The sequence below is a fragment of the Bombina bombina genome, chromosome 3, assembly GCF_027579735.1.
Source record: "Bombina bombina isolate aBomBom1 chromosome 3, aBomBom1.pri, whole genome shotgun sequence".
NCBI classification, from domain to species: Eukaryota; Metazoa; Chordata; class Amphibia; order Anura; family Bombinatoridae; genus Bombina; species Bombina bombina.
In genome coordinates this window covers 1163129849-1163143722 of record NC_069501.1, presented here as the reverse complement: position 1 = coordinate 1163143722, position 13874 = coordinate 1163129849, and the positions used below count along the sequence as shown (strand labels likewise).

The 13874-nt window shown below is 40.1% G+C and overlaps 1 protein-coding gene across 1 annotated transcript in view; it reads left to right on the top strand.

Moving 5' to 3' along the window:
- The window catches only part of DYNC2H1 (dynein cytoplasmic 2 heavy chain 1), a 1178830-nt gene that overhangs the window by 374718 nt on the left and 790238 nt on the right, over positions 1-13874 (top strand). Inside the window, exon 47 of the mRNA XM_053705582.1 lies at positions 221-469. Within this exon, the coding sequence (XP_053561557.1) occupies positions 221-469 (249 nt within the window). The remainder of the gene's footprint in view (positions 1-220; positions 470-13874) is intronic.

Below are 13874 nucleotides of genomic sequence, written 5' to 3'. Positions count from 1 at the left end.
GTGTGATTCTTTTTAGCTGACCGGAGTTTGAAAATGTATTTCCATAATATAATAATCTATTAAAATTGTTGTGTCAGCTGAATTAGATGTACTTTGCCATCTCAGGGAATGCCTGGATAATGCATATGTGGTTTTTGTTTTTTTGATTTGTTTATTGTATTACTGACTCTTTAGCGAGAAGTCTTGAAAAAAGTTGCAAATTCTGTGATATTCTTTACAGGGTTCCATTCAGTATAGTCGTGATAACAGAGAGCTGGAGATACTACTGTTTCATGAAGTATTGGAGTATGTGTCCAGAGTAGACAGAGTACTCAGTTTTCCTGGAGGCTCTCTTCTGTTGGCTGGAAGAAGTGGCGTTGGACGTAGAACAATCACTTCTTTGGTCAGCTACATGCATGGAGCTGTGCTTTTTACTCCCAAAATTTCTAGAGGCTATGAACTTAAACAGTTCAAAAATGACCTAAAACAGGTAATGAATGCTTTTAACATAATACTGAAGTCACTCTGAGATAGTACATTGTAGCATTGTCAGATCTTTTAATGTGAAGTTACATAGAATATTGGCATGCAGGTATAATCAATTGCAATACTTACGTATTAATTCAAAAGTGTGTTTAAGAAAATACTACTTTTATGGTAGAAAAGTTCTTAAGTTCTTAAAATTCCTAGAGTGAACAGCTGACCTGCCCAAGCAGTGCATTAGAATCTGGCCTGTTAGAGGTGATTAAAGGGATAATAAACCCAAATGTTTTCTTTCATGATTCAGATAGAGCATGCAATTTTAAGCAACTTTCCAATTTACTCCTATTATAAATATTTCTTCGTTCTCCTGCTATCTTTATTTGAAAAGCAGGAATTTGATGCATAGGAGCCAGCCCATTTTTGGTTGAGAACCTGGGTTTTGCTTGCTTATTGGTGGGTAAATGTAAGCCTCCAATAAGCAAAGACTATCCATGGTTCTGAACCTAAAATTGGCTGGCTGCTAAGATTTACATTCCTGCTTTTAAAATAAAGATAGCAAGAGAACAAAGAAAAATTGATAATAGGAGTAAATTAGAAAGTTGCTTAACATTTCATGCCCTATCTGAATCATGAAATACAAAAAAATGGGTTCAGTGTCCCTTTAAGGGGAGAAATGAGAATCATGGATTTTTGTGATACTTTGAATGATTGCATTTACTGCTAATGTTTGTACACCCCTTCTCAATGCTCCAGGTGCCCCCAGGAGTTACAAGTACAGCAGGTAGCGAAAAAAATACTTTAAGATACAATTGAATAAACAATTAAAGAGATTTGAAATACAACATTTTTCTTTCGTGATTCAGTATAAAATAAAATAAAAAAAAAAAAAAAAAAGTGTCTTGAGCACTATAGGGTGGCAGTTTTGCTAGAATGCTTTCAACAACAAGAACTCTATTTGGCAGTAGTGTTTTCACAATTTTCTGCCATATAGTGTTCCAGACATATGCACACTGATCTTTAAAGCCCAGATATTCAAAACATCGACAGATGACAGAATCCAAAAAAGGGGCTGACCTGCAAAGTGCTGACGGGTGGTAATGTGTAAATAATAGGGATTGTGGCTCCGTAACGTATTAACCCCTAAACCGCCACAACCCCCATCACAATAAACCCCTAAGCTATTGACGCCAAACAGCCACAACCCCCATCACAAAAAAACCCTAACCTATTAACTCATAAATCACCACAACCCCTCATTGCAAACTAATCCTACAAGACTTTGGGGTTTAGCGTTATTTTATTGGCTGGTTGGACTAAGAATTAAAAAATAAGCCAATAGAAATGCAAGGGCACCCCTATATAAGGAAAAAGGAGCACCACCTTGGAAAATCAGCATCCCACCTAGGAGCCGGATTTCCAGTTTAGTGAGTAGATTAGGGTTAGCAAAAGAGCTTAACCCCTTTACGACTAGCACCGTACCCTGTACGATGCTGGTCTTTAAGCCCTTGCTGTCCTGGGGAGTGGGGCAGTGAAGAAATAGACAGACAGAGTTACCGATGCAGAGAGAGCAACTCTGTAGCCCTCTCTGCATCGGACCACGGTGGTACCGATCGTTGGTGGGGTTAGAGGGTTAGGAGGGAGGCGGCCCATCACTGCAGATGGGCAGGAGTCGGTGGGACCGCTACGCTACAGAAAAATGTATGTTAGAGCGACAGTGAGTGGGAAGGAAGGAGGGAAAGGGGGAGGAGGGGGAAGGAGGAAGAGGGGGCTCTTAATATGGAGGGGGGATTAGAGAGTGTTTAATAGATCTGGGAGGGGGTGAGGGTAATATGGGTGGGCAGCTACACTACAGAAAAATAAGTTTATTATAAAAATAAAATAATTATATAAATATTATAAAAATAAAATAATCATAAACAAATATCACGGTCCCAGTGTAGAAAAAGGCAGGGAGAGATTCCTTTGGTTAAAAGTACATTTTATTTGTTACTTGCAGTAAAAACATTACCAGCACAGCATACATACAGACAGACTCCACAGCTGGCGCGTTACCTGCCTCACGGGCAGTTCATCAGAGCTAAGGAACAAGCGCTTCTAACAGCTGTTAAATCAAGGGTAAGCGGTCAGCTCAGAGGGACTGCGATGGGGGCGAAATTTGCCCCCTCTTATGCAAATTTATTTCTTGGTGATTTTTAAATTAAGAAGATCTTTAGTGATGAGAATAGCTTCAAAAGTGATATTAAGCTATATACTAGATATATAGATGAAATACTAATAGTTTGGGGTGACTCCAGTGGAAAATTGGATTGATTACTTAAACAAAAATGATAGCAATTTGAAATTCACCTATAGTGCTTCAGAGACTAATATACCTTATTTGGATGTATTCATTTATCACACTGACCAGAAAATAGTTACAAAACTATATAAGAAGGAAGTTACAGGAAATACTATCCTAAGAGCAGATTCTTTTCATCCAAATCACCTTAAGAAGGGTATACCAAAGGGCCAGTATATTAGGCTCAGACATAACTGTACAAGTTTCAGTGATTATTGGAAACATGCCAATGATCTGACTATACGTCTTGCTGACAGAGGATATGACTTGTGTGAATTAAAGCAATTGTCTACACTTGTGTCGAGATTTGAAAGGGAGACTCTGCTCAAAGATTAGGTTAGGAATAAGAGGAGTAATGGTCCAGAATGAAAAGTTATTCATTTTATCACTAAGTATAGAAGACAGTTTAATGAGATCTGCAATATTATCAGGAAAAGAATGCCCTTATTAGAGAGAGATGTAGATATGAAATCAGTTTCCACTAATTGTAACTTCATTTCGTGTAGATCAGATACCATAGGAGATAAAATATCTAAGAACTTCAGTTCAAAGGCAAACACGAGAGATAGTAAGAGTGGCAATTGGCTACCCAAGAATTTGGGCTTCTATAAATGTGGGGTAGACCCTGCAAATGCTGTGATTATGCTTTGGGAGGTGATAATTTTACCTCTACCAGCACAGGATTAACGTATAACATTAGAGATCGCATTAATTGTAATTCTACATACATTGTCTATCTCATTACTTGTATGTTTTGTAAATTTCAATATGTAGGTTTTACCTCTAGGAATCTCAAAGATAGGATTAGAGAACATGTACTATCTTTAGAAGCAGAGGTGCCAAAAACACCGGTTGCTAAACACTTTTTTGAACATGCTAACAGATTAGACTATTTTAAATTTCAAGGTATTGAGCAAGTGACACTAAGTGCTAGAGGAGGTGATAGATATAAGGCTTTTAGCAGAAAGGACATTTTTTTGATCTATACGCTAAGAACAGGTTCCCCACAGGGGATTAATAAAATTAGTGATGTAAAACTTTATATAGATAGATAATAGTTACAGCTAGCTGTTTGCAGACCATTATCATTATTGCTAAAGTATAATCATAATAACGGTGTTCGATTATTTGCGACTATAAAGTAACAGTGTTTCCTCTGCAATAAGCTTAAGTCTAATTTACAGTTTCTTCATTGTCAGATTAGAATCCCCACAAAGCTGTATTAGATATGTTATAAACTGATAAACATGATGTGATGGCAGCTATATCTTTTTGTAATCACTTACTATATTTAATAATTGCATTTATCTTACATACGGAAATTAGCCATTATTTGTAAAAGCTGTTCTCACGTCTGTTTTACTCAGTGATGTAATATTGAATGTATATGGGGTTCCCGTGATATTCTAGATATATTGTTATTTTTTTTATATATGTGTTTTCTCTTGTTAAGTGTATCCAGTCCACGGATCATCCATTACTTGTGGGATATTCTCCTTCCCAACAGGAAGTTGCAAGAGGATCACCCACAGCAGAGCTGCTATATAGCTCCTCCCCTCACTGCCATATCCAGTCATTCTCTTGCAACTCTCAACAAAGATGGAGGTAGTAAGAGGAGAGTGGTGTATTATAGTTGGTTTTTTAACTTCAATCAAAAGTTTGTTATTTTTAAATGGTACCGGAGTGTACTGTTTTATCTCAGGCAGCATTAGAAGAGGAATCTGCCTGCGGTTTCTATGATCTTAGCAGGAGTAACTAAGATCCACTGCCGTTGTCACATATTCTGAGGAGAGAGGTAACTTCAGAGGGGGAATGGCGTGCAGGTTATCCTGCAATAAGGTATGTGCATTAACATATTTCTAGGGATGGAATTTGCTAGAAAAATGCTGCTGATACCGGATTAATGTAAGTTAAGCCTAAATACAGTGATTTAATAGCGACTGGTATCAGGCTTATTACCAGAGATGCATACTCTTATAAAAGTGCAATATAAAACGTTTGCTGGCATGTTTAATCGTTTTTATATATGCTTGGTGATAAAACTTATTGGGGCCTAGTTTTTTTCCACATGGCTGGCTTGATTTTAGCCTAGAAACAGTTTCCTGAGGCTTTCCACTGTTGTAATATGAGTGGGAGGGGCCTATTTTAGCGCTTTTCTGCGCAGCTAAAATTACTGACAGAGACATCCAGCTTCCCTCTGCATGATACAGGACATCTCTGAAGGGCTCAAAGGGCTTCAAAAGTCGTGTTTGAGGAGGGTAACAACCACAGTAGATCTGTGGCAGTTGTTGTGACTAGTTTTAAAAACGTTTTTTTCATTTATTATTCCGTTTTTGGTATTAAGGGGTTAATCATCCATTTGCAAGTGGGTGCAATGCTCTGCTAACTTGTTACATACACTGTAAAAACTTCGTTAGTGTAACTGCCTTTTTTCACTGTTATTTCAAATTTTGACAAAATTTGTTTTTCTTAAAGGCACAGTAACGTTTTTTATATTGCTTGTTAACTTGTTTTAAAGTGTTTTCCAAGCTTGCTAGTCTCATTGCTAGTCTGTACAAACATGTCTGACACAGAGGAAACTACTTGTTCATTATGTTTAAAAGCCATGGTGGAGCCCCATAGGAGAATGTGTACTAAATGTATTGATTTCACCTTAAACAGTAAAGATCAGTCTTTATCTTTAAAAGAATTGTCACCAGAGGGTTCTGTCGAGGGGGAAGTTATGCCGACTAACTCTCCCCACGTGTCGGACCCTTTGCCTCCCGCTCAAGGGACGCACGCTAATATGGCGCCAAGTACATCAGGGAAGCCCATAGCGATTACTTTGCAGGACATGGCTGCGATCATGGATAATACCCTGTCAGCGGTATTAGCCAGATTGCCTGAATTAAGAGGCAAGCGCAATAGCTCTGGGGTTAGACGAGATACAGAGCGCGTAGATGCTGTAAGGGCCATGTCTGATACTGCGTCACAATATGCAGAACCTGAGGACGGAGAGCTTCAGTCTGTGGGTGACATCTCTGACTCGGGGAAACCTGATTCAGAGATTTCTAATTTAAAATTTAAGCTTGAGAACCTCCGTGTATTGCTTGGGGAGGTGTTAGCTGCTCTGAATGACTGTGACACAATTGCAGTGCCAGAGAAATTGTGTAGACTGGATAAATACTATGCAGTGCCGGTGTGTACTGATGTTTTTCCTATACCTAAAAGGTTTACAGAAATTATTAGTAAGGAGTGGGATAGACCCGGTGTGCCATTTCCCCCCCCCTCCTATATTTAGAAAAATGTTTCCCATAGACACCACTACACGGGACTTATGACAGACGGTCCCTAAGGTGGAGGGAGCAGTTTCTATTTTAGCAAAGCGTACCACTATCCCGGTTGAGGACAGTTGTGCTTTTTCAGATCCAATGGATAAAAAAATTAGAGGGTTACCTTAAGAAAATGTTTATTCAACAAGGTTTTATTTTACAGCCCCTTGCATGCATTGCGCCTGTCACTGCTGCGGCGGCGGCATTCTGGTTTGAGGCCCTGGAAGAGGCCATCCAGACAGCTCCATTGACTGAAATCATTGACAAGCTTAGAACACTTAAGCTAGCTAACTCATTTGTTTATGATGCCATTGTTCATTTGACTAAACTAACGGCTAAGAATTCCGGATTCGCCATCCAGGCGCGTAGGGCGCTATGACTTAAATCCTGGTCAGCTGACGTGACTTCAAAGTCTAAATTACTCAACATTCCTTTCAAGGGGCAGACCTTATTCGGGCCTGGTTTGAAAGAGATTATAGCTGACATTACTGGAGGTAAGGGTCATACCCTTCCTCAGGACAGGGCCAAATCAAGGGCCAAACAGTCTAATTTTTGTGCCTTTCGAAATTTCAAGGCAGGTGCAGCATCAACTTCCTCTGCTTCAAAACAAGAGGGAACTTTTGCTCAATCCAAACAGGCCTGGAAATCTAACCAATCCTGGAACAAGGGCAAGCAGGCTAGAAAGCCTGCTGCTGCCTCCAAGACAGCATGAAGGAACGGCCCCCTATCCGGCAACGTATCTAGTGGGGGGCAGACTTTCTCTCTTCGCCCAGGCGTGGGCAAGAGATGTTCAGGATCCCTGGGCGTTGGAGATCATATCTCAGGGATATCTTCTGGACTTCAAAGCTTCTCCTCCACAAGGGAGATTTCACCTTTCAAGAATATCTGCAAACCAGATAAAGAAAGAGGCATTCCTACGCTGCGTGCAAGACCTCCTAGTAATGGGAGTGATCCATCCAGTTCCGCTGACGGAACAAGGACAGGGTTTTTATTCAAATCTGTTTGTGGTTCCCAAAAAAGAGGGAACCTTCAGACCAATTTTGGATCTAAAGATCTTAAACAAATTCCTCAGAGTTCCATCATTCAAGATGGAAACTATTCGAACCATCTTACCCATGATCCAGGAGGGTCAGTACATGACCACAGTGGACTTAAAGGATGCCTACCTTCACATTCCGATTCACAAGAATCATCATCGGTTCCTGAGATTTGCCTGTCTAGACAGGCATTACCAATTTGTAGCTCTTCCCTTCGGGTTGGCTACAGCCCCAAGAATTTTCACAAAGGTTCTGGGCTCCTTATCGGTGGCTCCTTATCTAGACGACATCCTGATACAGGCGTCAAGCTTTCAAATTGCCAAGTATCATACAGAGATAGTTCTGGCATTTCTGAGGTCACATGGGTGGAAAGTGAACGAAGAAAAGAGTTCTCTATCTCCTCTCACAAGGGTTTCCTTCCTAGGGTTTCTTATAGATTCTGTAGAAATGAAAATTTACCTGACGGAGTCCAGGTTATCAAAACTTCTAAATGCTTGCCGTGTTCTTCACTCCACTCCGCGCCCTACGGTGACTCAGTGCATGGAGGTAATCGGCTTAATGGTAGCGGCAATGGACATAGTGCCATTTGCTCGCCTGCATCTCAGACCGCTGCAATTATGCATGCTCAGTCAGTGGAATGGGGATTACACAGATTTGTCCCCTCTACTAAATCTGGATCAGGAAACCAGAGATTCTCTTCTCTGGTGGTTATCTCGGGTCCACCTGTACAAGGGTATGACCTTTCGCAGACCAGATTGGACGATTGTAACAACAGATGCCAGCCTTCTAGGTTGGGGTGCAGTCTGGAACTCCCTGAAGGCTCAGGGATCGTGGACTCAGGGGGTGAAACTCCTCCCAATAAATATTCTGGAGTTAAGAGCAATATTCAATGCTCTTCTAGCTTGGCCTCAGTTAGCAACCCTGAGGTTCATCAGATTTCAGTCGGACAACATCACGACTGTGGCTTACATCAACCATCAAGGGGGAACCAGGAGTTCCCTAGCGATGTTAGAAGTCTCCAAGATAATTTGCTGGGCAGAGTCTCACTCTTGCCACCTATCAGCAATCCATATCCCAGGTGTAGAGAACTGGGAGGCGGATTTTCTAAGTCGTCAGACTTTTCATCCGGGGGAGTGGGAACTCCATCCGGAGGTGTTTGCTCAATTGGTTCATCGTTGGGGCAAACCAGAACTGGATCTCATGGCGTCTCGCCAGAACGCCAAGCTTCCTTGTTACGGATCCAGGTCCAGGGACCCAGAAGCGATGCTGATAGATGCTCTAACAGCTCCTTGGTTCTTCAACCTGGCTTATGTGTTTCCACCGTTTCCTCTGCTCCCTCGTCTGATTGCCAAAATCAGACAGGAGAGGGCATCAGTGATTCTGATAGCGCCTGCGTGGCCACGCAGGACCTGGTATGCAGACCTAGTGGACATGTCATCCTTTCCACCATGGACTCTGCCTCTGAGACAAGACCTTCTCATACAAGGTCCTTTCAATCATCCAAATCTAATTTCTCTGAGACTGACTGCATGGAGATTGAACACTTGATCCTATCAAAGCGTGGCTTCTCCGAGTCAGTCATTAATACCTTAATACAGGCACGAAAGCCTGTCACCAGGAAAATCTACCACAAGATATGGCGTAAATATCTTCATTGGTGTGAATCCAAGAATTACTCAGGGAGTAGGGATAGGATTCCTAGGATATTGTCCTTCCTCCAAGAGGGTTTGGACAAAGGATTATCAGCTAGTTCTTTGTAGGGACAGATTTCTGCTCTGTCTATTCTTTTACACAAGCGTCTGGCAGAAGTTCCAGACGTTCAGGCATTTTGTCAGGCTTTAGTTAGAATTAAGCCTGTGTTTAAACCTGTTGCTCCTCCATGGAGCTTAAACTTGGTTCTTAAAGTTCTTCAAGGGTTTCCGTTTGAACCCCTTCATTCTATTGATATCAAACTTCTATCATGGAAAGTTCTTTTTCTGATGGCTATTTCCTCGGCTCGAAGAGTCTCGGAGTTATCTGCCTTACATTGTGATTCTCCTTATCTGATCTTTCATTCAGATAAAGTAGTTCTACGTACAAAACCTGGGTTTTTACCCAAGGTGGTTTCTAACAAGAATATCAATCAAGAGATTGTTGTTCCATCATTATGTCCTAATCCTTCTTCAAAGAAGGAACGTCTTTTGCATAATCTAGACGTAGTCCGTGCCTTGAAGTTTTACTTACAAGCGACTAAAGATTTTCGTCAAACATCTAACCTGTTTGTTGTTTACTCTGGACAGAGGAGAGGTCAAAAAGCTTCGGCAACCTCTCTTTCTTTTTGGCTTCGGAGTATAATCCGTTTAGCCTATGAGACTGCTGGACAGCAGCCCCCTGAAAGGATTACAGCTCATTCCACTAGAGCTGTGGCTTCCACCTGGGCTTTTAAAAATGAGGCTTCTGTTGAACAGATTTGCAAGGCTGCGACTTGGTCTTCGCTTCATACTTTTTCCAAATTTTACAAATTTGATACTTTTGCTTCTTCGGAGGCTGTTTTTGGGAGAAAGGTTCTACAGGCAGTGGTTCCTTCCGTTTAAGTTCCTGCCTTGTCCCTCCCATCATCCGTGTACTTTAGCTTTGGTATTGGTATCCCACAAGTAATGGATGATCCGTGGACTGGATACACTTAACAAGAGAAAACATAATTTATGCTTACCTGATAAATTTATTTCTCTTGTAGTGTATCCAGTCCACGGCCCGCCCTGTCCTTTTAAGGCAGGTCTAAATTTTAATTAAACTACAGTCACCACTGCACCCTATGGTTTCTCCTTTCTCGGCTTGTTTTGGTCGAATGACTGGATATGGCAGTGAGGGGAGTATAGCAGCTCTGCTGTGGGTGATCCTCTTGCAACTTCCTGTTTTGAAGGAGAATATCCCACAAGTAATGGATGATCCGTGGACTGGATACACTACAAGAGAAATAAATTTATCAGGTAAGCATAAATTATGTTTTTCTTGCTTTTTGGTGTAGTAGCTATACTAATGATCAATTCTGTATGTGATTGTATACCTGAGGGTGTAGTTGCGAAAAGGTTAAATTGCACATAACTTTATGTTACATTGTGATTGGACAATCTGACCGCTTAACCTTGATTTAACAGCTGTTAGAAGTGCTTGTTCCTTAGCTCTGATGAACTGCCCGTGAGGCAGGAAACGCGTCAGCTGTGGAGTCTGTCTGTATGCTGTGCCGGTAATGTTTTTACTGCAAGTAACGAATAAAATGTACTTTTAACCAAAGGAATCTCTCCCTGCCTTTTTCTACACTGGGACCGTGATATTTGTTTGTAGATGTTACATTTTGAAAGTGAGGGGTCAGGAGAGCCCTAGCTGTTCCAGTGCTTAAGAAGACCACGCCGGTGCTGATCACCTGGTGTGTTAGAGAGGCGGAACGCTGCTGTTTGATTTGGTGATACACACCATTATACAGAGGTGAGTGTTTACTGTGTTAACACGGAGGACACGCTCTGGAGATATATTTCTTTTTAAAGACACGATGAGTCCACGGATTCTCATCCTTACTTGTGGGATTACACCTCCTGGTCAGCAGGAGGAGACAAAGAGCACCACAGCAGAACTGCAATATATATAGCTCCTCCCTTCCCTCCCACTCCAGTCATTCTCTTTGCCTATGTTAGTACTAGGAAGAGGTAAAGTGAGGTGTTAGATTAGATTCTTCAATCAAGAGTTTATTATTTTTAAAGTAGTGCCAGATTGTGGTGCTTTGTTCTAGGTTGTAGCCGTAATCCATATCAGTCTCTTCAGTAGAGCTTTTGGTGGCTTTAGAGCATTAGGAACTGGTGGGACATAATTCTCACTGCGCCTCCTATACATTGATGCTGCCCTAATCCAGATAGCCTAAGCACATTTAACTCAGGCTTATCTTATTTCACAGGGCTATGGCAGGGAGAGGACCTCTTAAACCTGCTGGACTGTCCTGCTGTCGGGCAGCATTTAAGGTAAGTGCTAACTTTGTTCATTCTGGGGAGCAGACTCAGATTAAAGTGGGCACTTAAACTTAATTTTAAACTTTATTTGAAGTGACATAAGACTCATTATGGGCTTCTTATGTGGGGACATTAATCCCTCTTGTATGGAGGGTTCAGTTTGGACAGCTACGAGTACAGGCACTGGGGTTGGGAGGAAGCTTGTAGTATCTTACAAGATTTTTCTGTGAAAGGCCGTCTGAAAAGGATGTTTTGGCTCCTTTTTATTGTACATGGTGGTTAAGGTTCCTCATTTATTTTTGTTCCGTTGTCGGGTAATGCATTTGGGGAAGTTACGCCCACGATGGGCGGGGCCACATTTTCGCGCGCTGCTGTAAGTTTACTGCGCAGTGTTAAGCCGATAGAGGTGGATGTTGCTCATGTAGCTCTACTACCGCATGTCTTTCTGAAAAATCAGACAAGCGGTTGTAGCGTTTGGGGGCTCCTGAGTGTCCGGATCGTTTTTTTCATCTATAAAGAGACATCAAGTGTTCTGGTCAGGGAGCGAGTCTGGTGGCAGGTAGGCACCTCAGCAGAGTTCAAATGCAAAGAAAAAAAGTCCCAGCACCACTTAAATCAGCTTGTTATATTATGTCCCATATAATTGTTACCGGACAAAGGGACTTATCATTGTAGCAATGTCAATTGCAAGGCTTGTGAATATTTACAAGAAGGCAATTCATTCAGAAGTTCTGTTACAGGTGAAAGATTCTTTCATAAATCTTGTCTTAATTGCAGAGAAACATATGTTGTATACGCATTAACCTGTACCTTGTGTGACCTACAATATGTAGGACTCACAACAAGGGAGGTACGAGAAAGGATAAGGGAACATGTTAACAACATTAAACATTCTGCCCTTTCCACACCACTAGTGCAACATTTTAAACAACAACATCACAGCAGTCCTAATTCCTTAGAATGGACCATAATTGAGAAAGTGTTCAAAGGTTTGAGGGATCTGAGCAAGGATGAAAAATTGGCCCAAAGAGAGTTTTTTTTGGATCCATAAATTAAAAACAAGATGGCCCCTAGGCATGAACTCAGAGTATGACATAATAAACTATTGGCAACAGGGTTAAGCTGTTCAAAAACTCTGCATCTCCCATAATTATGATCATAGAGAATCTGAAACTCATAATTCAATAATAATTTTGAGGAAAAAAATGTATTAAGAAAATAAATAAATAAATAATAACCAGTACAAATAATGGTATCGTAACTATTATATACCGAAACACTATTTTAACAACCAATATAATATTTAACAAATCTAATAAAAAAATGCAAGTGGTTTCATATGTATATGCATAATTCAGAATTGTGAGTATTATTGTAAGCATATACAAATACTAACAAAAAATCCCCCAAATGAGAGATATTTAATTGAAACAATGTCCCCAACATAGTTAAAAAGAAGAGCTACAAAGTGTCTTAAATGTATACTTAAACAATAGAAAGTTAAAACCAAGATATTTAACTAGAAGGTAAAAATCATTACAAATTTGAGCTAGCTCACAGTGCAAGCTATTCTAAAGAAACGTACCAAGTGTTTAAAAATTAACATTAAAATTTAAAATATAGAAAAAATAAGAACCGAATAGGAAACTACTATATAGAGAATTTGTGAATGGCAGAATGACATTACAACAAATAGAACATGTAAAATAAAATTTTAAATCAATCGGGATTGAATTTAATACTAATATAAAACTTAAAAACCACAAAATTAATTGTATGTATACTAGATAAATAAAACTCAATATAATGAGTAGGTTGCTAAGGGGTGTGCGTGTCAACACACAGCAGGTGAAGGATAGGGCAGTTTGAGAGGTGTGTAGAAGGTTAATTAACCAATAGAAACTTTGTATGTATTTTAAATGGTATTCACAGACACAGTTCCCACAAGCTATGATTACGGCGATAGCCGAAACGCGTAAGCTGGGACACTGCCTTTGACATACCATGCTGTGTGAATATTGAATTGAACTTGTTTTATTGCTAATTGCTGCAAACTGCTTACAAGCAGAATAAAAGTTAAATTTTATCATACCACTACAAGTGCCTGGTGCTCCTATCATTCACTTTATTGGATACCTCAGCAGAGTTGCTGAGGTGTATAGGTGTCAGTTTTTAGTTTTATTCAACTGTTGGGGAACATTTGTCTGCTTTACAGTAAAAAAGTTGCGTTTTTAAAATTTAAAGACACAGTAACGTTTTCTTTTTTGACCTTTTTTCTGTCATCAAATATTTTGTTAATAATTTGATTAGCTGTGGCCATATGTTTCTTATATAATTTATTTTCTTAAAGAGACAATAAAGTTTTTTTAAAAAAAGAAAAAAGAAAAAAAAAAGATTTTTACTTTTGTATTTTAGTATGGACATAGGAGCAGTGCAAAATGTTACTTGCTCCATGTGTTTGGATGCTAATGTGTAACCACCAATCCCTTTCTGTCCCTCATGTTTTGAGAGGGCTTTAAGTTATAAGGAAAACACAATTTCTTTCATGTAATTAACAAGAGTCCATGAGCTAGTGACGTATGGGATATACATTCCTACCAGGAGGGGCAAAGTTTCCCAAACCTTAAAATGCCTATAAATACACCCCTCACCACACCCACAAATCAGTTTAACAACATTAGTAGAGAAATTGTGGTTCCTTCATTATGTCCTAATCCTAAGAATTCTAAGGAGAAATCATTGCATT